This window comes from Macaca thibetana, chromosome 19 (assembly GCF_024542745.1).
Source record: "Macaca thibetana thibetana isolate TM-01 chromosome 19, ASM2454274v1, whole genome shotgun sequence".
In the NCBI taxonomy this organism is placed as follows: Eukaryota; Metazoa; Chordata; class Mammalia; order Primates; family Cercopithecidae; genus Macaca; species Macaca thibetana.
Genome location: NC_065596.1, coordinates 11,932,360 through 11,957,709, shown reverse-complemented (window position 1 = coordinate 11,957,709; position 25,350 = coordinate 11,932,360). Strand labels below are relative to the sequence as shown.

Sequence of the window (25,350 nt, the reverse complement as noted above, 5' to 3'; positions counted from 1 at the left end):
TCCCAGCACTTTGGGAGGCCAAGGTGGGTAGATCACCTGCAGTCAGGAGTTCAAGACCAGCCTGGCCAACATGGTGAAACCACGTCTCTGCTAAAAATACAAAAATTACCCAGGTGGGGCTGGGCACTGTGGCTCACGCCTGTAGTCCCAGCACTTTGGGAGGCCAAGGCGGGCAGATCACGAGGTCAGGAGTTCGAGCCCAGGCTGGCTGACATAATGAAACTCTATCTCTACTAAAAATACAAAACTTAGCCAGGCATGGTGGTGCGTATCTGTAATCCCAGCTACTCGGGAGGCCGAAGCAGGAGAATTGTTTCAATCCGGGAGGTGGAGGTTGCAGTGAGCCGAGATCATGCTAGTGTACTCTAGCCTGGGCAACAAGAGCGAGACTCTGTCTCAAAAAAAGAAAAAAAGGCCAGGTGCGGTGACTCAAGCCTGTAATCCCAGCACTTTGGGAGGCCAAGATGGGCGGATCACGAGGTCAGGAGATCGAGACCATCCTGGCTAACACGGTAAAACCGAATCTCTACTAAAAAACACAAAAAAACAGCCAGGCGAGGTGGCAGGCGCCTGTAGTCCCAGCTACTTGGGAGGCTGAGGCAGGAGAATGGCGTAAACCCAGGAGCCGGAGCTTGCCATGAGCTGAGATCCGGCCACTGCACTCCAGCCTGGGCGACAGAGCGAGACTCAGTTTCCAAAAAAAAAAAAAAAAAAAAAAAAAAAATTATCCAGGCATGGTGGCAGGCGCCTGTAATCACAGCTGCCCAGGAGGCTGAGGCAGGAGAATCACGTGAACCCACGATGTGGAGGTTGCAGTGAGCCGAGATCGCGCCACTGCACTCCAGCCTAGGTGACAGAGTGAGGCTCCGTCTCAAAAAAATAATAATAATAAATAAATACATATATAAATAAGTAGTTAAGTAGTTCAGGATGAGTATTGGGTATAGGGCTTGAATGGTAACTCCATGACCCAGGTCGGAAGTAGCAGTTAAGAGGGGTTGGGGTCGGGGTATCAATGTCAGTTTTCACTTTGCCTAGAATGTTTTTTTCATTGTGTCTTTCTGAAATATTCTTACTGGTCCTTGGAGACACTGCCCAAAGATCCCTCCTCTGAGAATTGCCCTGGAACACGTGTGGTTTGCAATTTCCTGCAAAGCTGCTACTTACGATGTTATCCTACAAACATCTAAATCCCGGCATATGAGTTTCTCTAGGGCAGTCTTTGACTGGTTTCATTGTAGGATTTGTCCACGCCCTGCATACGCCTGGTACCAAAAAAGGAAACTGGGTCTGCAGGACGTTGCTGCAGTTCAGGCGTTGGCCGCGTGGGAGCAGAAGTGCAAAGTCAAAGCATCTGGAAAAAGCGCTCAGGTAGGCCGGGCGCAGTGGCTCACGCCTGTAATCCCTGCACTTTGGGAGGCCGAGGCGGGCGGATCACGAGGTCAGTAGATCGAGACCATCCTGGCTAACATGGTGAAACCCCGTCTCTACTAAAATACAAAAAATTAGCCGGGCGTGGTGGCGGGCGCCTGTAGTCCCAGCTACTCGGGAGGCTGAGGCAGGAGAATGGCGCGAACCCGGGAGGCGGAGCTTGCAGTGAGCCGAGATGGTGCCACTGCACTCCAGCCTGGGCGACAGAGTGAAGACTCCGCCTCAAAAAAAAAAAAAAAAAAAAAAAAAGCGCTCAGGTTGTGGGACCAGCAGAGCATCACTGAGGACGTCCCTGATCGTGAACTACGTCTTTTTATCCGTTTTAAAGGGGTGTGAGGCACTAGGATCCAGTTTTGTCCACCTAACCCACCCACCCAGCGACCCACACCCTGCAGCCCGTAGTTGGAGGATAATTACACAAAACCTAAATCAGATCAGTCTTTCCTCTGCTCAGAACCTCTTTTTTTTTTTTTTTTTTTTTTTTTTTGAGATGGAGTCTCGCTCTGCTGCCCAGGCTGAAGTGCAGTGGGGCAATCTTAGCTCACTGCAAGCTTCACTTCCCATGTTCAAGTGATACTTCTGCCTCAGCCTCCTAAGTAGCTGGGATTACAGGTGTGAGCCACCACGCCCAGCCTTCTTTGTCACTTTTTTTTTTTTTGAGACCAAGTCTTACTCTGTCACTCAGGCTGGAGTGCAGTGGAGCCATCTCAGCTCACTGCAACCTCCGCCTCTCAGGTTCAAGAGACTCTACTGCCTCAGCCTCCCCAGTAGCTGGAATTACAGGCGTCCACCACTATGCCTGGCTAATTTTTGTATTTTTAGTAGAGATGGGGTTTCACCATAATGGCCAGGCTGGTCTCAAACTCCTCACCTGAGGTGATCTGTTCGCCTTGGCCTCCCAAAGTGGTGAGATTACAAGCATGAGCCACCGCCACCACGCCTGGCTCTTTCTCATTTTCAAATGACTGCTCTTTCAGGAATGACCACCAATGGGGCCCCAACATGCACAAGATAAAATCTCACCACCAGCCCCCACCACCAGACCTACAGGACAAGGCCAACACCTACCATCAGTCCCAGCTTCATTCTACATAGAAAGGCAAACTGAAAACTCCTAGCCCCAGACCATTTTAAGGAGGACCCAAATCCGATACTCCTGCTCCTAAATGCCAAAGACATAGAAACTGGGCCAAGCGCAGTGGCTCAAGCCTGTAATCCCAGCACTTTGGGAGGCCGAGACGGGCGGATCACGAGGTCAGGAGATCGAGACCATCCTGGCTAACACGGTGAGACCCCGTCTCTGCTAAAAAATACAAAAAACTAGCCAGGCAAGGTGGCGGGGGCCTGTAGTCCCAGCTACTCGGGAGGCTGAGGCAGGAGAATGGCATAAACCCGGGAGGCGGAGCTTGCCGTGAGCTGAGATCCGGGCACTGCACTCCAGCCTGGGCGACAGAGCGAGACTCCGTCTCAAAAAAAAAAAAAAAAAAAAAAAAAAAAAAAGACATAGAAACTGCCATCTTTGGTTGGCTAAATCTGGAACATTAGTTTGTTCGGCCTCAACAATGGAACACAGAGCAGCAACTAGCAGCAGCTCAAAGGAGCATGCTGGCCACCAGATAGCAGAGCAGGTTAGCACCTGAGAGAAAGGGAAGGCTGAAACATTGCGTGGTGACCAACATCTAGACATCCTGCTGACAGTGCCAGCTGTTATGGTTGCCTGAAAAGGTGTGCTTTTTTTTTTTTTTTTTTGAGACGGAGTGTCGCTCTGTCGCCCAGGCTGGAGTGCAGTGGCCGCATCTCAGCTCACTGCAAGCTCCGCCTCCCGGGTCTACGCCATTCTCCTGCCTCAGCCTCCCGAGTAGCTGGGACTACAGGCGCTCGCCACCTCACCCGGCTATTTTTTTTTGTATTTTTTAGTAGAGACGGGGTTTCACCGTATTAGCCAGGCTGGTCTCGATCTCCTGACCTTGTGATCCGCCCGTCTCGGCCTCCCAAAGTGCTGGGATTACAGGCTTGAGCCACCGCGCCCGGCCAAAGGTGTGCTTTGGATGTTGACACTGATGGCTATGTGGTGCACATACACACCGAGAATATGAAAAGGCTTATTACAAAAATGAGGTCTCAGGGAGAACAATGCAGGGCTCTCAAGCAAATGTGACATGGTGTGAGAGCAAGGAAGATGGCATTCCTGTCCCTTATGAGTACTGATACAAAAATCTTGAAATAAATGTCAGCGAAGTATATAAAGCAATATATTCAAAGCATTATGCAATATAACCAAGTGAGATTTATCCCTGGAATGTAAGCATGGTTCACCATATGGAAACTGATCAGTGGAATATACCACATTAGGAAATGATGGAAAAATGACAGTCTTGATCAATGCAAAAAAGCATCTGACATAATACCCATTTATGATTAAAAACCCACAATAAACTAGGAATAGAATTTACTTAGCTTGCTACAAAGCATATATGAAAAACTCAACAAAATCTTTGATGGTGAAAAACCGTATTTTTAATATCTAACATCAGAAACAAGGATGTTTGCTCTCACCAGCTCCATTCAATGTTAAGGGGGGGTGTTCCCAGGGAAATCAGGCAAGAAAATACAAGCATTCCAGCCGGGCCTGGTGGCTCAAGCCTGTAATCCCAGCATTTTGGGAGGCCGAGGTGAGCAGATCACAAGGTCAGGAGATTGAGACCATCCTGGCCAACATGGTGAAACCTCATCTCTACTAAAAATAAAAAAACTAGCTGAGTGTGGTGGCACACGCCTGTAATCCCAGCTACTCAGGAGGCTGAAACAGGAGAATTGCTTGAACCTGGGAGGCGGAGATTGCAGTGAGCTGAGATCATGCCACTGCAGTCCAGCTTGGTGACAGAGTGAGACTCCGTCTCAAACAACTAACCAACAAACAACCCCCCCTCCAAAAAAAACCCAGCCAGGTGCAGTGGGTCACACCTGTAATCCCAGCACTTTGGGAGACTGAGGCGGATGGATCACAAGTTCAGGAGATTGAGACCATCCTGGCCAATATGGTGAAACCCCATCTCTACTAAAAATACAAAAAAATTTAGCTGGGTGTGGTGGCACACACTTATAGTCCCAGCTACTTGGGACGCTGAGGCAGGAGAATCGCTTGAACCCGAGAAGTGGAGGTTGCAGTGAGCCGATATCACGCCACTGCACTCCAGCCTGGCAACAGATTCCATCTCAAAAAAGAAAAAAAAAAAAAAAGCATTCCATATTTGAAAATATATATATACACACAGCCCTCTGGACAAATATACAAAAACCACACACTTTGTCACTGTACATACAGGTGGACAAACACAAACTCACAAACCCACAGATGTAACAGCCCAGATACTAAAAGATGCTCCCAGACAGAAGGACCCCAGGTGTTCTGATCTCTTCTCCAGGTTTCTCTGGCTCCTCAGGAATAACCACCACAGTGCCATATATATTCTTGCTTGCTTTCTTGTCTTCCAGAATGTCAGGATCAAGGGGACAGAGATATTAGCACAGCTTTGTTAACTATACCTATTAGAGAGTGTTACACAGAGGAAAATATTTACTGAATATTAGGACTCACACACATACACAAATGGATTTTACACAAACGTCATCACAGACCCACATATACTTGTCCTTCAAAAAGTGAATGTTCTCACTCCCATTCCATGTAGCAGAGATACCCCTTAGCTCCCCAACACCTGTCACAAAAGATGGCTCCTTGAGCCCATTCTGACAGTGAAGGAATCTCAAACTTTCCGACCTCCCACAGTACAATAATCATGTCTCTACAAAAGCAGAACATGACAGCCCAAGAATGCGAAAATAAGGACCTGAAATGGGTTGAGTAATAATGTTCCAACCCCTCAAACTACCATAAATGTTCCTGGTGAGAGAAGCAAAGGTGTGTATCTCCTGGTTCAGCCACCGGGTCCTCCACTGCATCTCCACGGTAGCCATCACTTCCACTGAGGCCTCAGCTGCCAGCAAACCTTGCTCCAGTCAGCCTCTGGACCCTAGTATCTTCACCGTGGTGTTGGATGCTGCCACCTGACCCATCCCTGCTGTTGGAGGAGGGTGGAGGCCAGAGGCCTAGAGAGTTCCGACTACAGGTCTCCAAGCGACAGAAAGATCACTTCTGGGACCCAGGGAGACCGTAAGTTGTTATGAGGGTAGATGGTGACCTGGTTTCCCTCAATGCTGCCACCTCCCTTCTAGAACATACTGACTTGCTCTCTAAGAAAAGGGTGGACTGACCCCAACAAAGGACAGACCCGACACCTATCATGCCTGTGCAATTCAGAAAAGGGAGAATTCGGTGGCTCCAGCAAGCAGTTTATTGGGAGTTGAGTTCACCTTGCCATATGATGTGAAGCAAGGTAGTTCCATGGCTTGTGAACCCTGACGCCAGCGCCTCCCATACACAACAGAGCTGGAGCTCTGCAGCGTGCGTCCTTTTCCAAAAACAGCCAGGTGCTACTCTTAGTGGGAGGCTAGGAAACCAGTCCTGGAGCAGGATGCACATGACATGCACTGACGTGATAAGGCCGGAGCACCATCCGTGCATATGCTGCGGAATATCTCAGGATAGAACGTGCCAGAAAATGGGGAAAGCAAGTTAGGGGAGGTAAGCAGTTTGAGTGTCCTACAGCTAAGACATGGCAGAGTGTGTCTCTGTGACTCCACTAGCAGTTTTGAGATTATTCTGACTGTGGTGGTTGGTACAGGGCTGGTAACTGCAGGAGAGTGCATGCTGTGTGGTCAAGGGGCACGTGTCCCATGACACAGGTTCTGCTTCTTCAGCCCTCTCACCTCAGAGCCACCTGGGGTTGCCACAGAGAAATTTACATGTGAATTTCTAAACATGTTTCCCAGTAAGTATCCAAAGTGTAGGTTTGAGATGGGAAATGGAGCTGGAGATGACCTCAAAACAGCCCTGGAATAATGCGATGCTGACAATGCCTGTGAATTAGGATGTCCATAGGCATATCCCACTTGAGGAGAACTGTCAGGTTAGAAGCACAGCACTCCTACAGTCTGACCCAAGGACACTGATGGAAACTTAAAGGCAGATTCTGGGAGTCTTCTCACTTTTATCCAGTCATGTGTGTGAGCTGAGGGCAGCCACTGCCCTAGAGGGTGTTTCCTAACTTCTGACTGGATGCCACAAAAGGCCTGCTGGGACCCAAGTCCTTCTTCCCCATTCCTTTAATTCTTCCTACGAAGAATCTCGACAATGGCTGCACGTGTAATTGAAGATGTTCCCATATTGCTTACATTAAAGAAGGCTGCTCTCCAGCGTGGGTGGTTTCATGGTTTTAAAATGAACTGGGGGCCAGGTGCGGTGGCTCATGCCTGTAATCCCAGCACTTTGGGAGGCCAAGGTGGGTGGATTACCTGAGGTCAGGAGTTCAAGACCAGCCTGGCCAACACGGTAAAATCCCATCTCTACTAAAAATATAAAAATTCATTGGGCGTGGTGGCATGTGCCTGTAATCCCAGCTACTGGGGGGGCCTGAGGCAGGAAGAGTGTTTTGACTTGGGAGGCAGAGGTTGCAGTGAGCTGAAATCATGCCACTGCACTCCAGCCTGGGCAACAGAGTGAGACTCCATCTCAAAAGAAAAAAAAAAAAAGTAAAATGAACTGGGGCTGGGCGTGGTGGCTCACACCTGTAATCCCAACACTTTGGGAGGCCAAGGTGGATGGATCATTTGAGGTCAAGAGTTTAAGATCAGCCTGGTCAACATGGTGAAACACTGTCTCTACTAAAAATATAAAAATTAGCTGGGCATGGTGGTGGGCACCTGTAATCCCAGCTACTTGGAAGGCTGAGGCAGAAGAATTGCTTGAACCCAAGAGGCAAAGGTTGCAGTGAGCCAGGATCACACCACTGCACTCCAGCCTGGGGTGACAGAGTGAGACTCCATCTCAAAAAACAGACAAAAAAAGGCTGGGAGCTGTGGCTTACACCTATAATCACAGCACTTTGGGAGGCCAAGGCGGGCAGATCACCTGAAGTTGGGGGTTCGAAACCAGCCTGACCAACATGGAGAAACCCCACATCTACTAAAATCACAAAATTAGACAGGCGTGGGTGACGCATGCCTGTAATCCCAGCTTCTCAGGAGGCTGAGGCAGGAGAATCACTTGAACCCGGGGACAGAGGTTGCAGTGAGCTGAGATCACGCCACTGCACTCCAGCCTGGGCAACAAGAGCAAAACTCCATCTCAAAAAAAAAAAAAAACCACAAAAGATGGGATGGATAAAGAATTCTCCTTGGGGCCGGGCGCGGTGGCTCAAGCCTGTAATCCCAGCACTTTGGGAGGCCGAGACGGGCGGATCACAAGGTCAGGAGATCGAGACCATCCTGGCTAACACGGTGAAACCCCGTCTCTACTAAAAAAAAAAATACAAAAAACTAGCCGGGCGAGGCGGCGGGCGCCTATAGTCCCAGCTACTCGGGAGGCTGAGGCAGGAGAATGGCGTAAACCCGGGAGGCGGAGCTTGCAGTGAGCTGAGATCCGGCCACTGCACTCCAGCCTGGGCGACAGAGCAAGACTCCGTCTCAAAAAAAAAAAAAAAAAAAAAAAAAAAAAAAAGAATTCTCCTTACAGTTTCTCTCAGTATATATTCTCAGGTGTCTTTAAAAGATTCTGTGAAGTGAAGGCTTTCCCACACTCCTTACATTCATATGGTTTCTGTCCACGGAGTCCATTCGCATATTTGCAATCCTACAGGAGAGTGGAAGTGCCTCCCATATTTGTCAAATATTTAATTGCCGCATGAGTCATGTCTTCAAAGTGAATTAGGACAACTGAAGGCTTAATCACACCGTTTACATTCCTTGAATTTCTCTCCAGCATAAGTACTCTCATATATCCAAAAGGAACTAATACAGCTGACAGCATTGCCACACTGTTTACTTTCTTAGGGCTTCTGTCTAGTATGAGTCCTTTCGTGCACGTGCAGAGACTTTGAGTAACTGAAGGCTTTACCACATTGTCTACATTGAAAGGGTCTTTCTCCAGTATGAATTCTTTTGTGTACTTTTAGGGAATTTAAACAAGTGAAAGCTTTGCCACACTGCTTACACTCACATGGTTTCACTCCAGTGTGACTTCTTTCGTGCCTTCGAAGGTGACTGAAGTAAATGAAGACCCGACCACACTGTTTGCATTCATAGGGTTTCTCTCTAGTATGGGTTCTTTCATGGATTCGAAAGTGAGTGGAATAAAGAAAGGCTTTACCACATTCTTTACATTCGTAAGTTTTCTCGCCAGTGTGAACTCTTTCGTGCAATTGAAGGTAACTTGAAGAATTGAAGGCTTTACCACATTGTTTACACTCATAGGGTTTTTCTCCAAAATGAGTTCTTTCGTGCACTTGACAGGAACTAGACGACTTGAAGGCTTCCCCACATTTCTTACATGTATAAGGTTGAACTCCGGTGTGGGTTTTCACATGTTTTCGAAGGCTTGAGTGAGAAAAGAAGGCTCTCCCACATTCCCTACATGCAAAAGGTTTCTCTCCAGTATGAGTTTTCTCATGACTCCGTAAGTACGTGGGACAACTGAAGGCTTTCCCACACTGCTTACATTCATAAGGTTTCTCTCCGGTGTGAGTCCTTTCGTGGGTTAGAAAAGGCTGGTAATAGATAAAGGCTTTTCCACACTGCTTACATTTGTAGGGTTTCTCTCCAGTGTGATTTTTTTCATGGCGCCGAAGAGCGGTAAGATATCTGAACGCCTTCCCACATTCCTTACATTCATAGGGTGTCTCTCCAGTATGAATTCTTATATGGTTTCGAAAGGAAAAGAGAAATGCGAAGGCCTTGCCACATTCTTTACATTCGTATGGTTTCTCTCCAGTATGAATTCTTTCATGGGTTCGGATACTGGAGCTGCGAGTGAAGGTTTTCCCACATTCTTTGCATTTATGTGGCTTCTCTCCATATTCGTGATACTCATTTGGTTTCTGTTCCATGTGAGACCGCATGTGTCTATTAAGGGAGACCTGATGCATGAAGACTTCCCCACACACACTGCAGTCACATGGTTTTAATCCAGTAGGAGTTTCCAGGTTCGTATGAAGATCAGGAATCGGGCTACTGCTTTTTCCACACGGACGATCCTCTTTATTTTCACAGAGTGTTTCAACCATAGGACTGCTGTAGAAAATGAGTACCATATTATTAATAGTTTTGTACTAATGATCTTATATTTATTAGCAAGTACCAGAATTACATTTTAAATATTTTCAGAGAAACTCTGTTATCTTCCCTGTCTAAATTGTTTGAAAGCTAATATACTCAATACTCTAGAATAGGCGGTGACCATAGCTATTATCAAAATAGTCAAGAATTTTTTTTTTTTTTTTTTTTTTTTTTTTTTTTTTTTTTTTGAGACGGAGTCTCGCTGTGTCACCCAGGCTGGAGTGCAGTGGCCGGATCTCGGCTCACTGCAAGCTCCGCCTCCCGGGTTTACGCCATTCTCCTGCCTCAGCCTCCGAGTAGCTGGGACTACAGGCGCCCGCCACCACGCCCGGCTAGTTTTTTGTATTTTTAGTAGAGACGGGGTTTCACCATGTTAGCCAGGATGGTCTCGATCTCCTGACTTCGTGATCCACCCGCCTCGGCCTCCCAAAGTACTGGGATTACAGGCTTGAGCCACCGCGCCCGGCCAAATTTTTTTTTTTTTTTTGAGACAGAGTCTCGCTCTGTCGCCCAGGCTGGAGTGCAGTGGTGCGATCTTGGCTCACTGCAAGCTCTGCCTCCCAGGTTCACACCATCCTCCTGCCTCACCCTCCCGAGTAGCTGGGACTACAGGCGCCCATCACCACACCCAACTAATTTTTTTGTTTTTTTTAGTAGAGATGGGGTTTCACCATGTTAGCCAGGCTGGTCTCGATCTCCCGACCTCGTGATCCGCCTGCCTCAGCCTCCCAAAGTGCTGGGATTACAGGCGTGAGCCACTGCACCTGGCCTTTTTTTTTTTTTTTTAAAAAAGATGGAGTTTTGCTCTTGCTGCCCAGGCTGGAGTGCAATGGTGTGATCTCAGCTCACCGTGACGTCCGCCTCCTGGGTTAAAGTGATTCTCCTGCCTTAGCCTCCCAAGTAGCTGGGATTACAGGCATGTACCACCACACCCCGCTAATTTTGTATTTTTTTTTAAGTAGAGACAGGGTTTCTCCATGTTGGTCAGGCTGGTCTTGAACTCCTGACCTCAGGTGTTCCACCCGCCTCGGCCTCCCAAAGTGCTGGGATTACATGCATGAGACACCATGTCCGGCCAGGATTTTTACATACTGTTTCATAGTGATTTCTTTTCACACCCTGAACATCTATGACTTTTTTTTTTCTGTAGAGACAGGTTTTCTCTATGTTGACCAGGCTGATGTTGAACTCCTAGCATCAAGCAATTCTCCAGCCTTCACCTCCCAAAGGCTGGGATTAGAGGTATTAGGTACCTTGCCCAGCCCATGACAGTTTCAATGAAACGTCTTCAGTAAAAATGTTCTAAGAACGAATAAACTTGAAACTGTGCTTATTGTTTTGCTTGCTTGGCTTTTGAAATTTATGAAACAGTAAGATTTTCTCAGGGGCTAATTACTCATGAATGCAACTCACCTTGGTTTTCTTCCTTGGTTTTTGGGGTCATCTTCAACATCTTGGTCTTTCCATTTTTCCCCTAAAATACAAGCCCAGAGAACCCACTATAAATTATTAGAAATTAAAGAAAATTATAACACTCTAAGATCCATGATTAGCTATGACCGTGTCTGGTTTACTTACTAAAGTATTCTCTACCCACATTTTTTTTTTCTTTTGAGACAGAATCTTGCACTGTTGCCCAGGCTGGAGTGCAATGGTGCAGTCTCAGCTCACTGCAACCTCTGCCTCCCGGGTTCAAGCAATTCTTTTGCCTCAACCTGCTGAGTAGCCAGAATTACAGGCACCTGCCACCACGCCTGGCTAATTTTTTATACTTTTAGTAGAGACGGGGTTTCACCATGTTGGTCAGGCTGGTCTCAGACTCCTGACCTCATAATCGGCCCACCTTGGCCTCCCAAAGAGCTGGGATTACAGGTGCGAGCCACCGTGCCCAGCCCTTTCCCACATTTTAAATCTTGGAACACAGTTGTTGTGCAAGAAACACTTGTTCTCTCCTTAATTAAGTAGAGAAATTATGTCACCCTTACCTATGCAGGCCAGGTTCTTGAAGGTTGCCCGCATCACATCTCTGTAGATATTCCTCTGGCCAGGATCCAGCAAAGCCCACTCCTCCAGGGTGAAGTTCACAGCCACATCCTCAAGGGAGATGGAGTCCTAAAACATCCCCCATGTGTATAGGAGGAGGGGTGAGATTGGCAGTAGTGAGGATCCATTCTCAGAATTCCTGAGAAATTCCATATAATCCTGTAGTCTCAGTTCAGTGGTATGACTTTGTCAGAACTCTCTTTCCACACTCACACTTCCTCATAAATTTAACACTATCATGAACATACAAAAATTATTTCTATATTTTAACTGTGATCACTTGAAGCCTTTTTTTTTTTTTTTTTTTTTTTTTTTTTTTTTGAGACGGAGTCTCGCTCTGTCGCCCAGGCTGGAGTGCAGTGGCGCGATCTCGGCTCACTGCAAGCTCCGCCTCCTGAGTAGTGGAACTACAGGCGTCTGCCACCTCGCCTGGCTAGTTTTTTGTATTTTTTAGTAGAGACGGGGTTTCACCGTGTTAGCCAGGATGGTCTCGATCTCCTGACCTCGTGATCCGCCCGTCTCGGCCTCCCAAAGTGCTGGAATTACAGGCTTGAGCCACTGTGCTCGGCCATTTTTTTTTTTTTTTTTTTTTTTGAGACAGAGTCTCACTCTGTCACCCAGGCTGGAGTACAGTGGCCGGATCTCAGCTCACTGCAAGCTCCGTCTCCCAGGTTTATGCCATTCTCCTGCCTCAGCCTCCCGAGTAGCTGGGACTACAGGCGCCCGCCACCTCGCCTGGCTAGTTTTTTGTATTTTTAGTAGAGACGGGGTTTCACCGTGTTAGCCAGGATGGTCTCGATCTCCTGACCTCATGATCCGCCCGTCTCGGCCTCCCAAAGTGCTGGGATTACAGGCTTGAGCCACCGCGCCCGGCCTATTTTTTTTTTTGAGATGGAGTCTCGCTTTCGCTCAGGCTGGAGTGCAGTGGCGCAATCTCACTGCAACCTCTGCCTCCCGGGTTCAAGTGATTATCCTGTCCCAGCCTCCCGAGTAGCTGGGACTACAGGGGTGTGCCATCATGCCCGGCTAGTATTTTGTATTTTTAGTAGAGATGGGGTTTCACCATGTTAACCAGGATGGTCTTGATCTCCTGACCTCTTGATTCGCCCCCTCAGCCTCCTAAAGTTCTGGGATTACAGGCATGAGCCACCACGCCCGGCCACCTTATTGTTCTTTAAATGCAGACCCAAGACCACCTTAGAGATATGAGAAAAATGCTATACAAATGAAACAAATTGTAAGATCATCAATTCCTTGTGAGAAAAACTCTTTCATTTTCTACCTTATTACACACCATATCACTCAACATTTCATGAAACTTGGTGTCAAATCTGGATGAGATTTTTGTAAATGAATACACCCTTTAGACTATAAGTTGCACATCTCCCATTGAGGATTAAAAACTGTATACTTTTTTTTTTTTTTTTAATTAACTTTTTTTTTTTTTTTTTTTTTTTTTTGAGACGGAGTCTCGCTCTGCCGCCCAGGCTGGAGTGCAGTGGCCGGATCTCAGCTCACTGCAAGCTCCGCCTCCCGGGTTCACGCTATTCTCCTGCCTCAGCCTCCCAAGTAGCTGGGACTACAGGCGCCCGCCACCGCGCCCGGCTAGTTTTTTTGTATTTTTTAGTAGAGACGGGGTTTCACCGTGTTAGCCAGGATGGTCTCGATCTCCTGACCTTGTGATCCGCCCGTCTCGGCCTCCCAAAGTGCTGGGATTACAGGCTTGAGCCACCGCGCCCGGCCTTTTTATTTTTTTTTTAGACAGAGTCTCGCTCTGTAGCCCAGGCTGGAGTGCAGTGGCACAATCTCGGCTCACTGCAAGCTCCGCCTCCCGGGTTCACGCCATTCTGCTGCCTCAGCCTCCCGAGTAGCTGGGACTATAGGCGACCGCCACCACGCCTGGCTAATTTTTGTATTTTTAGTAGAGATGGGGTTTCACCCTGTTAGCCAGGCTGGTCTTGATCTCCTGACCTCGTGATCCGCCTCCTCGGCCTCCCAAAGTGCTAAGATTACAGGCTTGAGCCACCGCACCAGGCCATTTTTATTTTTCATAAACAACATGAGACATCAGGAAGTCTGTGGAAAGCCAGAAGTCACTGGCCATGTTGCCCTGAAGGACCCCAGGCCATTAGAACCATGCAAATCCAGCTGGCTGAATGAAAATATTCTTTTGTAGAAGTATTAATTTCAACGTCTTTGTGTAACATTTGTCATACGTTCAGTTTTTCCTTTCTGTCTCATTTCATGGGTCTAGGAGGTTATTGGAAAGAAAGCACGGCAACTGGGACCTCTATAAAACCCCTGTACTCATGAAAGGGTTTATTACTCACATGCTTGAGATCTCAGGCAAAGCTGTGTAGGCTTTCAAGCACTTGTGAAATGGCTTCAGAGAGCAAGAAAAGGAGCCTGGCTGGGGATTTTTACTGACATTAGGGAGTGGGCTAGTGTGAGTTCAAGCATACAAGTAGAGGCTGATGTGAATTGGCTCTGTCACCAGCACCAAATGAGGGTGACCCAGGCGTTCTTCCTACCACATCTATATGTGGGGTACACAGTGGAAACTGAGGAATGAGGTTTTTTTTTTCTTTTTTTTTTTTTGAGACGGAGTCTTGCTGTGTTGCCCAGGCTGGAGTGCAGTGGCACAATCTCGGCTCACTGCAAGCTCCGCCTCCCGGGTTCACGCCATTCTCCTGCCTCAGCCTCCCGAGTAGCTGGGACTACAGGCGCTCGCCACTGCGCCCGGCTAATTTTTTTCTATTTTTAGTAGAGACGGGGTTTCACCATGGTCTCGATCTCCTGACCTTGTGATCCGCCCGCCTCGGCCTCCCAAAGTGCTGGGATTACAGGCGTGAGCCACCGCGCCCGGCCGGAATGAGGTTTTAAAGCTGTGAGCAGTCAAAGGCCGGGCGGGACGGCTCACGCCTGTAATCCCGGCACTTTGGGAGGCAGAGGCGGGCGGATCACTGGACGTCAGGAGTCCAAACACTACACCTCCAGCCCTTTTTCTCTCTCCCGACTTTGGGGGCTAGGGCTAAAGGACGATCAAGACTGGGTGTCTTTCTGGACATCAATCCCCACCCTGAAGTTAGGTAGGCGTTCCAGTAGTCATTTATTTACAACAAAAGAGGCTCCTATTACCCTTATCACTCATGAAATTCCAAGAGATTTAGGAACTCTGTACTAGAAACCACACACAAAAGACCAAATGTCTTTTTTATCATAAAACACCATGGCTCAGGGGCACAGGCTCACCAGAAGACAGATGATTCATAGGATTATATCATGTTTCCACTCCAGTCACTGGTAACAGTGTGTCATTAGAGTTTTGTTTTTTAGTTTGAGTCCCAGTCTCACTCTGTCACCCAGGCTGGAGTGCAGTGGCGCAATCTTGGTTCACTGCAACGTCTGCCTTCGGTGTTCAAGCAGTTCTCCTGCCTCAGCCAACCGAGTAGCTGGGATTACAGGCATGCGCAACCACACCCAGCTAATTTTTGTATTTTTAGTAGAGACAAGGTGTTTCTTCTGTTGGCCAGGCTGGTCTCAAACTCCTACCTCAAGTAATCCGCCCACCTCGGCCTCCCAAAGTGCTAGGATTACACCACTCCTGGCCTGGGTTTTTATTTTAAAACAGTAGACCAGGCCGGGTGTGGTGGCTCACGCCTGTAATCCCAGCACTTTGGGAGGCGGGAGGCAGGCAGATCACTTGAGGTCAGGAGTTTGAGACCAGCCTAGCCAACATAGCAAAACTCCATCTCTACTAAAAATACACAGATTCACCGGGTGTGGTGGGCACCTGTAATCCCAGCTACTTGGGAAGCTGAGGGAGGAGAATCACTTAAACCCGGGAGGCAGAGGTTGCAATGAGCCAATATTGCGTCCCTGAACTCCAGCCTAGGTGACAGAGCGAGACTCCATCTCAAAAAATAAAATAAAATTTAAAATAAAACAGTAGAATACAATGAAACAATATTTTACTATTTCTTTCTGCATGTTTCACAATTAAATATCTAGAGAACCCCAAAAATGACAGAACACAGAAAACCAGGGACAACAACAACAAAGGCAATTTTATCTATTGACACCTACAGCTACTGAAAATAGTAAACACAGCCTCAAATCAACAGGATAAACCTAAACCCTCACATTTAAAGCCTGTTTACCTCAGTTCCTTTTCAACACCATGCCCAGATTTCAACAGACATTACAAGATATATTAAAAGACGTAGACGGTTTGAAGAGACAGTGCAGGCACCAGAACCAGACTGAGATATAAAAGAGATGCTGGAATTATCAGACCAGAAATTTCTTTCTTTTCTTTTTCATTTTTCCTTTTTTTACTCTGTTGCCTAGGCTGGATTGCAGTGACACAATCTCAGCTCACTGATACTGTCATAGTGGATAAAAGAGAGTACCTGGCCAGGTGTGGCTCGTGCCCGTAATCCCAGCACTTTGGAAGGCTGAGGCAGGAGGACCTCTTGAGGTCAGGAGTTTGAGACCAGCCTGACCAAAATGGAGAAACCCCGTCTCTACTAAAAATACAAAATTAGCCAGGCGTGGTGGCACATGCCTGTAATCCCAGCTACTCACGAGACAGGAGAATCACTTGAACTCGGGAGGCAGAGGTTGCAATGAGGCGAGATCATGCCATTGCTCTCCAGCCTGGGCAACAAGAGTAAAACTCCATCTCAAAAAAAAGAAAAGAAAAAAAAAAAAGAAAAAAGAATACCTACTATATGTTGTCTGCAAGAAATCCACTTTTTTTTTTTTAACTTTCTTTTGTTTTTTAGAGACAGGGTCATGCTCTGTCACCCAGGCTGGAGCGCAGTTGTGGGATGACAGATAACTGTAACCTCAAACTCCTGGGCTCAAAGGATTCTCTCACCTCAGCCTCTGAGTAGCTGGAACCACAGGTGTGCACTACCATCCCTGGATAATTTTGTTGTTTCTTTTTATAGAGATGAGGTCTCACTATGTTGCCCAGGCTTGTCTCAAACTCCTGGCCTCAAGCAATCATCCTGCCTCAGCCTCCCAAAGCGCTGGGACTGCAGGTGCGAGCCACCATGCCTAGGCCAACAAATCCACTTTAAATATATCACAGATACATTAAAAATAAACGAATAGAGAAAGATATACCATGCTAACACTAATTATTATTACTATTATTTGAGACAGAGTCTCACTCTGTTGCCCAGGCTGGAGTGCAGTGGTGCAATCTTAGCTGCAACCTCCACCTCCCGGGTTCAAGTGATTCTCCTGCCTCAGTCCCCTGTGTATCTGGGATTACAGGCAGGCACCACCACGCCCGGCTAATTTTTTTTTCTTTTTGAGACGAGGTTTCACTCTTGTCGCCCAGGCTGGAGTGCAATGGCGCAATCTCAGCTCACTACAATCTCCACCTCGCAGGTTCAAGCGATTCTCCTGCCTCAGCCTCCTGAGGAGCTGGGATTGCAGGTGCCTGCCACCATACCCAGCTAATTTTTTGTATTTTTAGTAGAGACAGGGTTTCACCATGTTGGCCAGGCTGGTCTCAAACTCCTGACTTCAGGTGATCCGCCTGCCTCGGCCCCCCAAAGTGCTGGGATTCAAGCATGAGCCACCGTGCCTGGTCAATTTTTGTATTTTTAGTAGAGACGGGGTGTCACCATGTTGGTTAGGCTGGTCTTAAACTCCTGACCTCGTGATGTGCTCGCCTTGGCCTCCCAAAGTGCTGGGATTACAAACGTGAATCACCACACCTGGTCAACACTAATTTTTAAAAAGCTGGCATAGCCTTATTAATTTCAGAAAAAGCTGACTTCATAGCATGAAAATATCAGTGATAGAAGGGCATTACATACTGACGAAAGGATCAATTCACCAAGAAGACAAGGCAACCCTTACTGTGTATGTACATAAACCACAGAGTGGCAAAATACATGAGGGGAAAACTAATGCAACTGCAGGAAAAAACACAGGAACGCACCGGTACAGCTGTACACTTCAACAACCCCCATCGTTCATTTAGAGATCCAGCAGGCAGAAATCAGGAAGGACATAACTAAATTGAACAGCACCAGCAAAACAACTGGACTTAATTGAAAACCAGAATAATTCATTAACAGCAGAATATACATTCTTCTCAAGTTCACATGGAATATTCACCAAGATACCTCACATTCTGGTAAATAAAATACTTCCTAGCAAATTTAAAAGACTAGAGAATACAGGCCCAGCGCGTGGCTCATGCCTGTAATCCCAGCACTTTGGGAGGCCGAGGTAGGCGGATCATGACGTCAGGAGATCGAGACCATCCCGGCTAGCACGGTGAAACCCTGTCTGTACTAAAAATACAAAAAACTAGCCGGACGTGGTGGTGGGCGCCTGTTGTCCCAGCTACTTGGGAGGCTGAGGCAGGAGAATGGCGTGAACCCGGGAGTCGGAGCCTTGCAGTGAGATGAGATTGCACCACTGCACTCCAGCCTGGGTGACAGAGCAAGACTCCGTCCCCAAAAAAAGAAAAAAAAAAAAGAGAATGTTCTCAGATTCAGAATTACTAACAGAAAGACAGCTTGAAAACCCACAAATATTTGGAGATTAAATACTGAACTTCTAAACAATGCATGGATAAGTCTCAAGAGATATTAAAAATTATTTTGAATTAAATAAAAATAGAACGTATCAAAACATGTAGAATGCAGCAAAAGGAGTGCCTGGCTGCAATTTATACTATTAAACACATATACTACCAAAGAATGATCTGTAATCAATAATCTCAGTATCTAACTTAAAAAACTAAAAACAGGCCAGGCATGGTGGCTCACACCTATAATCCCAGCGCTTTGGGAGGCTAAGTCAGGCAGATCACCTGAGGTCAGGACTTTGAGACCAGGCTGGCCAACATGGCGAAACTTCATCTCTACAAATACAAATAACAAAAATACCCTCTAATGTACTCTAAAATACAAAAATTAGCCAGGCGTGGTGGTGCATGCCTATAGTCCAGCTACTTGGGAGGCTGAGGTAGGAGAAATCGCTTGAACCTGAGAGGCTGATGTTGCAATGAGCCGAGATCACGCCACTGCACTCCAGCCTGAGTGACAGAGCGAGACTCCATCCCTGCCGCCCCCCAAAAACCAGTCCTGCGCTGGGAAAGACCATGTTAAGAAAATGAAAAGACAACCTACAGACAGAGAGAAATTCTTTGCAAAACACCTATCTGATAAAGGACTGGTATTGAAACTACTAAAAGAACTATTAAAACTCAGTAACAGGAAGACAATCCAATTAAAAATGGGCAAAAGATATGAACATATACATCACCAAAGAAGAATTAGAGATGGTAAACAAGTACATGAAAACACGCTCAATATCACATGGCATTAGGGAGTCAATAAAACTAAGATAAATAAAACTGAGTAAGATATTACCATACTCACTAAATGGCTAAATTTTAAAACACTGAAAACACCAAATGATGGTGAAGATGGAGAACAATAGGTATCATCATTATTTGCTGTTGGCAATGGAAATTGGTACTCCCACTTTGAAAGGCAGACAGTTAAAAAACAAAACACACTCTTAAATTGTAATCTAGTCATCATGCTCCTAGGTATTTACTCAAATGAGTTGAAAACTTATGTTCATGCCAAAACCTGCACATGAAGGCTTATACTTTCATTCAAAACCTTGCAACCCTTAGAGTGAACCAAGGTATCTCTCAACAGACATATGGATAAACCATCTGGTTCACCCATAGAATGATAAAAAGAAATCAGGTATCGGCTGGGCGTGGTGGCTCACGCCTGTAATCCCAGCACTTTGGGAGGCCAAGGAGCGTGGATCAGGAGATCTCGACTATCCTGGCCAACATGGTGAAACCCCGTTTCTACGGAAAATACAAAAATTAGCTGAGTGTGGTGGCACTTGCCTGTAATCTCAGCTATTCAGGAGGCTGAGGCAGGAGAATCAGGTATCAAGCCATGAAATGACATGGAGGCTAGGTATGGTGGCTCCCACCTGTAGTACCAGCTACTCAGGGCACTGAGGCAGGAGGATCACTTGAGTCCGGGAGTTCAAGACCAGCATGGGTGATGTGACAAGACCCTATCTCAACTAAAAAAAAAAGACATGGAGGAACCTTGACTTGAAAATAAGTGAAAGAAGCCAATCTAAATGGTTATATACTATGTAGTTTCAAAGATGACATTCAGGAAAAGACAAAATTATGACAGAGTAAAAAGGCTTTTGATTGTCCAGAATTTGGAAAGAGGGAGGGATTAATGAATAGGGGAAGCACAGGGGATATTTAGGTGAGGGAAAGCATCCTACATGATGCAGGTATGATGAATAGCAGTTATTATACATTTGCCAAAACCCATAGATTGTATAACAGAGTCAGCTCTAATGTAAACTGTGGACTTCGAGGCATCAATATTGGTACATCAATTATAACAGATGTATTAAAGTAATACAAAATATAAAAAGGATAAACTATGTGGAGGCAGAAGGATCAAGTGGGAACACTATACTTTCTCATAAATTTTTCTTTAAGTCTGAAATAGCTCTACAGAAATAAAGTCTATTAGAAAAATAAAAATGATGAAGACAGGCTAATGACAGTTCACCCCTAACTGGGTGATGAATGAAACATACAACCTTTCACTCAATTCATGAATTTTATTTTAGTAAGCCTTTATGGTGCTTTCTGAGCCAGAGACTGGTAAAGGCGATGGAAGTTCCATAGAATGCCTTGTTCAAAAGCCCATCACTCTCTATTTTGAGAAGTGAAATAAGAGCTTTGATTAATATCAGTAGTGTCTGGAACTCTCGCACGAGTATAAGAGTGTCCAGGCAGAGTCTTGGATTGTGGGATTACCCTACGGAGAGGTGTGTATTATCTTGACTTATATGGCTAGCTGTGAAGTAAAAAAAGATTCCCAGAGTTTTGTGGGTTTTCTTTTTCTTTTTTCCTTTGAGATGAAGTCTCGCTCTGTTGCCCAGGCTAGAGTGCAGCGGCACAATCTCGGCTCACTGAAACCTCCACCTCCCTGGTTCAAGCAATTCTCCTGCCTCAGCCTCCTGAGTAGCTGGGATTACAGCACGAGTCACCATGCCTGGCTAATTTTTTTGTATTTTTAGTATAGACGGGGTTTCACCATGTTGGCCAGGCTGGTTTCGAACTCCTGACCTCAAGTGATCCACCCGCCTTAGCCTCCCAAAGTGCTGGGATTACAGGCGTGAGCAACCGCACCTAGCCTAATATTCCGAGAGTTCTTTTACTACAAAGGTGCAACTCTTAGACAATCACTCAAGTGTGTAAACATGCACAGATGGGATTTATTGTTGGCCAGTGCTAAGATGACTACCTGATGGGCTGCCCCTTGAGTCCAGTCCTTTATCAGGTCCATTTCAATTAAGGGATAAAAAGCAGCAGCTCTTTACCGAGAGCTCCACCGTGTACAAATGTGGCCATGTCACCCATAAAGTCTACACACTCCCCACTGCTGTTCACTCAGTAGCAAAGGATCTAGGAGAAGGTAGACCTCCTCCAGCACCATGACATCTGGCAAGGAAGTAAGAAAAGAAGTCACAGGCCGGGCGCGGTGGCTCAAGCCTGTAATCCCAGCACTTTGGGAGGCCGAGGCGGGCGGATCACGAGGTCAGGAGATCGAGACCATCCTGGCTAACACGGTGAAACCCCGTCTCTACTAAAAATACAAAAAACTAGCCGGGCGCGGTGGCGGGCGCCTGTAGTCCCAGCTACTCGGGAGGCTGAGGCAGGAGAATGGCGTAAACCCGGGAGGCGGAGCTTGCAGTGAGCTGAGATCCGGCCACTGCACTCCAGCCTGGGTGACAGAGCAATACTCCGTCTCAAAAAAAAAAAAAAAAAAAAAGAAAGAAAAGAAGTCACCCCTCCACCCCAACTCCTACAGAGAGGATATGCTGAAGGCTAACATTTGGCTCTGTAATTTTGAAAGGAGGTCTGTGTAGGTTGCTGTTTCCAGGACCCATGGCAAAATGAGCAGCTGAGTAGACTCACATGTTCAGGACCTGGGAGAGCCTCAATGTTCAGGAGAACCTGGTACATGGTGGTCACTGCAGCTCTAATGGCATATAATGTGGGGCCAAGGGCTGTTTCTTGCATGAGAGCCCTATGGACAACTTATGGTTATCATGGATAATTACAAGAGGCATAAGAGGAGGCTTCTAAAGCCACTATAGTGGCCAGGAATAGTGGCTCATGCCTGTAATCCCAGCACTTTGGGAGGCCATGGCAGGCAGATCACCAGAGGTCAGGAGTTCGAGACCAGCCTGGCCAACATGGCAAAATCCCGTCTCTACTAAAAATACAGAAATTAGCTGGGTGTGGTGGTGCACACCTGTAATTCCAGCTACTCTGGAGGCTGAGGTAGGAGAATTGCTTGAACCAGGGAGGCGGAGGTTGCAGAGAGATGACATCATGCTACTGCACTCCGACCTGGGAGACAGAGCAAGACTCCAGCTCAAAGAAAACAAAAACAAAAACAAAACAAAAACAAAAACAAAAGCCTCTACAGTGCTCTGGAGGCACTAACAGGAGTGTGGTAGCAGCAATGTCCAGGCAATGATGACCAGTTTCCAAGTCACAGCATAAATAGGCTTAAGTAAAATTTATAGAGGACTATGTTACCTCCCGAACATCAAAAAAGCCCAAATGATGTTGTGGGTGCTGAGAGGAACAACAGCTCTGTTGATGATGTCAGGCAGGGAGCAGCCCTCTGATTACCAAATAATTCCTAAGAATTTAACTTAGGTGTCACCCTGGACAAGGGTGGTAGCTGCAGTGAAGATCTCGCCTATAGAGATTATATACAAAGGCAAGGCCTTTGAGGGTCCCTGAAAGCAACCAGGTGAATTATATCATGTCCCTTCAAAAGTGAAGGGAGAAATAAAAATAAATAAATAAACAACAAAAAGTGAAGGGAGGTCAGCACCGTGGCTCACACCTGTAACCCTAGCACTTTTGGAGGCGGCGGAGAGAGGATCACTTGAGCTCAGGAGTTGAAGACTAGCCTGGGCAACATAGTGAGACCTTGTCTCTAAAAAATAAAAAATTTACTTATTTATTTATTGATTTATTTACTTACTTAGTAACTTATTGAGACAGAGTCTTGCTCTGTCGCCCAGGCTAGAGTGCAGTGGCATGACCTTGGCTCACTGCAACCTCCCCCTCCTGGGTTCAAGCAATTCTCCTGCCTCAGCCTCCCAAGTAGCTGGGACTACAGGCATGCGCCACCACAACTGACTAATTTTTTGTGTTTTTAGTAGAGACGGGGTTTCACCATGTTGGCCAGGCTGGTCTTGAACTCCTGACCTCAGGTGATCCGCCTGCCTTGGCCTCCCAAAGTGCAGGGATTACAGGCATAAGCCACCACGACTGGCTTCTAAAAAATAAAAGAAATTAAAAAGTTAAGATAATCATCAGGTAAGACACTGTTTAAAAGGTACTGATCACGCCAGGTGCGCTGGCTCACTCCTGTAATCCCAACACTTTGGGAGGCCGAGACGGGTGGATCACAAGGTCAGGAGATTGAGACCACCCTGGCTAACACAGTGAAACCCCGTCTCTACTAAAACTACACAAAATTAGCTGGGCATGGTGGCGGGCGCCTGTAGTCCCAGTTACTCAGGAGGCTGAGGCAGGAGAATGGCGTGAAACCAGGAGGCGGAGCTTTGCACTGAGCTGAGATGATGCCACTGCACTGCAGCCTGGGTGACAGAGCAAGACTGCGTCTCAAAAAAAAAAAAAAAAAAAGGGACTGAGTATTTACCAATGCTGATTAGATGGAGCCAGTTAGTGCCAGAATGTTGGAGATTGGGTACAGGGGCAGAACCATGTCATCAAGGTAGCAGTAACCCACCATGAGACACCATTTATTCTTTCCAGGTTTAAGAATAGGCCAAATTGGCCGGGCGCGGTGGCTCAAGCCTGTAATCCCAGCACTTTGGGAGGCCGAGATGGGCGGATCACAAGGTCAGGAGATCAAGACCATCCTGGCTAACACGGTGAAACCCCGTCTCTACTAAAAAATACAAAAATCTAGCCGGGCGAGGTGGCGGGCGCCTGTAGTCCCAGCTACTCGGGAGGCTGAGGCAGGAGAATGTCGTAAACCTGGGAGGCGGAGCTTGCAGTGAGCTGAGATCCGGCCACTGCACTCCAGCCTGGACGACAGAGGGAGACTCCGCCTCAAAAAAAAAAAAAAAAAGAATAGGCCAAATTGGGCTATTAAGAAGCACTGGGAATAATCTCTCTTCACTAAATAGGTCTTGTATAATGGGTTTCCATCCTTGAAAACTCTGTATTATTGACATTTGGCCATATTAAGGACTTTAACTGGGTAGTAGAGGGTGGTAAGGTCCCTGGAGTTCTATTTGTTAAGCCAATTTGTAACTGCCAAAGAGTTAATTTAAATTATAGGGTGTAGGCCAGGCATGGTGGCTCACACCTCTAATCCCAGTACTTTGGGAGTCTGAGGTGGGCAGATCACTTGAAGTCAGGAGTTGGAGACCAGCCTGGCCAACACAGTGAAACCCCATCTCTACTAAAAACTACAAAAAATTAGCCGGGTGTGGCAGCAGGTGCCTGTAATCCCAGCTACTCAGGAGGCTGACACTTGAACTTGGTAGGCAGAGGTTGCATTGAGCTGAGATCACACCACTGCACTCCCACCTGGGTGACAGAGTGAAGGTCTGTCTTAGCACTCCCGCCTGGGCAACAGAGCAAGAAGACTCCGTCAATCAATCAATCAATCAATCAATCAGTGTACCTTGCTTACATTTAGTGGGATCCCAGATATAACTGATTCCTAGGATTGATTAATCCCATGAATGATTGTCAGTTAGTGCATTACAGAGATGTTAAAATTAATTCAGAACCAGGCTAGACTCAGTGACTTATTCCTGTAATCCCAGCACCTTGGGAGGCCAAGGCAGGAGGACTGCTGGAGCCCAGAGTTTGAAACCAGAAATATATATATATGATTTAAAAATAATAAAATTGATTCAGAACCAATGTCAGAGAGGCCTGAAAGCCACGCACACGCAGTGTCCTTTTCTCTCTCTCTTTTTTTTTGAGACTGAGTTTCGCTCTTGTTGTCCAGGCTGGAGTGCAAGGGCGCGATCTTGGCTCACCCGCAACCTCCACTCTCGGGTTCAAAAGATTCTCCTGCCTCAGGCTCTCTAGTAGTTGGGATTACAGCCATGCACCACCACGCCCAGCTAATTTTGTATTTTTAGTAGAGAAGGGATTTCTCCATGTTGGTCAGGCTGGTCTCCAACTCCCGACCCACCTGCCTTGGCCTCCCAAAGTGTTTGGATAACAGGTGTAAGCCACCATATCTGGCCCTTTATTTTTAGTTGTATAATTCTTTTTTTTTTTTTTTGATACGGAGTCTTGCTCTGTCACCCAGGCTGGAGTGCAGTGGCGCGATCTCTGCTCACTGCAAGCTCCGCCTCCCGGGTTCACACCGTTCTCCTGCCTCAGCCTCCCGAGTAGCTGGGACTGCAGGCGCCCGCCACCAGGCCCGGCTAATTTTCTTTGTATTTTTAGTAGAGACAGGGTTTCACCATGTTAGCCAGGATGGTCTCGATCTCCTGACCTTGTGATCCACCCGCCTCGGCCTCCCA

At 46.9% G+C, this 25,350-nt stretch overlaps 4 protein-coding genes across 5 annotated transcripts in view; 2 read left to right on the top strand and 2 right to left on the bottom strand.

Annotated features, from left to right (window-relative positions):
• GET3 (guided entry of tail-anchored proteins factor 3, ATPase) overlaps positions 1-25,350 on the top strand; it is a 422,808-nt gene that overhangs the window by 246,864 nt on the left and 150,594 nt on the right. The window lies entirely within an intron of this gene.
• LOC126942542 (zinc finger protein 709) overlaps positions 1-25,350 on the bottom strand; it is a 143,994-nt gene that overhangs the window by 78,368 nt on the left and 40,276 nt on the right. The gene's annotated exons all lie outside the window — the stretch shown is intronic.
• The window catches only part of ZNF490 (zinc finger protein 490), a 34,952-nt gene continuing 13,430 nt past the window's right edge, over positions 3,829-25,350 (bottom strand). The window contains exons 3-5 of one of the 2 annotated variants that reach the window (XM_050770435.1): positions 11,649-11,775; positions 11,077-11,137; positions 3,829-9,615 (exon numbers count right to left, since the gene is read on the bottom strand). In XM_050770435.1, coding sequence (XP_050626392.1) covers positions 8,379-9,615; positions 11,077-11,137; positions 11,649-11,775 — 1,425 coding nt within the window. In that variant the 3' untranslated portion in view covers positions 3,829-8,378. Of the gene's footprint in view, positions 9,619-11,076; positions 11,138-11,648; positions 11,776-25,350 lie in introns of both variants that reach the window. The other variant, XM_050770433.1, reaches the window with a different exon arrangement.
• Positions 4,009-25,350, top strand: part of RNASEH2A (ribonuclease H2 subunit A) — a 239,428-nt gene continuing 218,086 nt past the window's right edge. The window contains exon 1 of the mRNA XM_050770695.1: positions 4,009-4,012. The gene's annotated coding sequence lies outside the window, so the exon portion shown is untranslated. The remainder of the gene's footprint in view (positions 4,013-25,350) is intronic.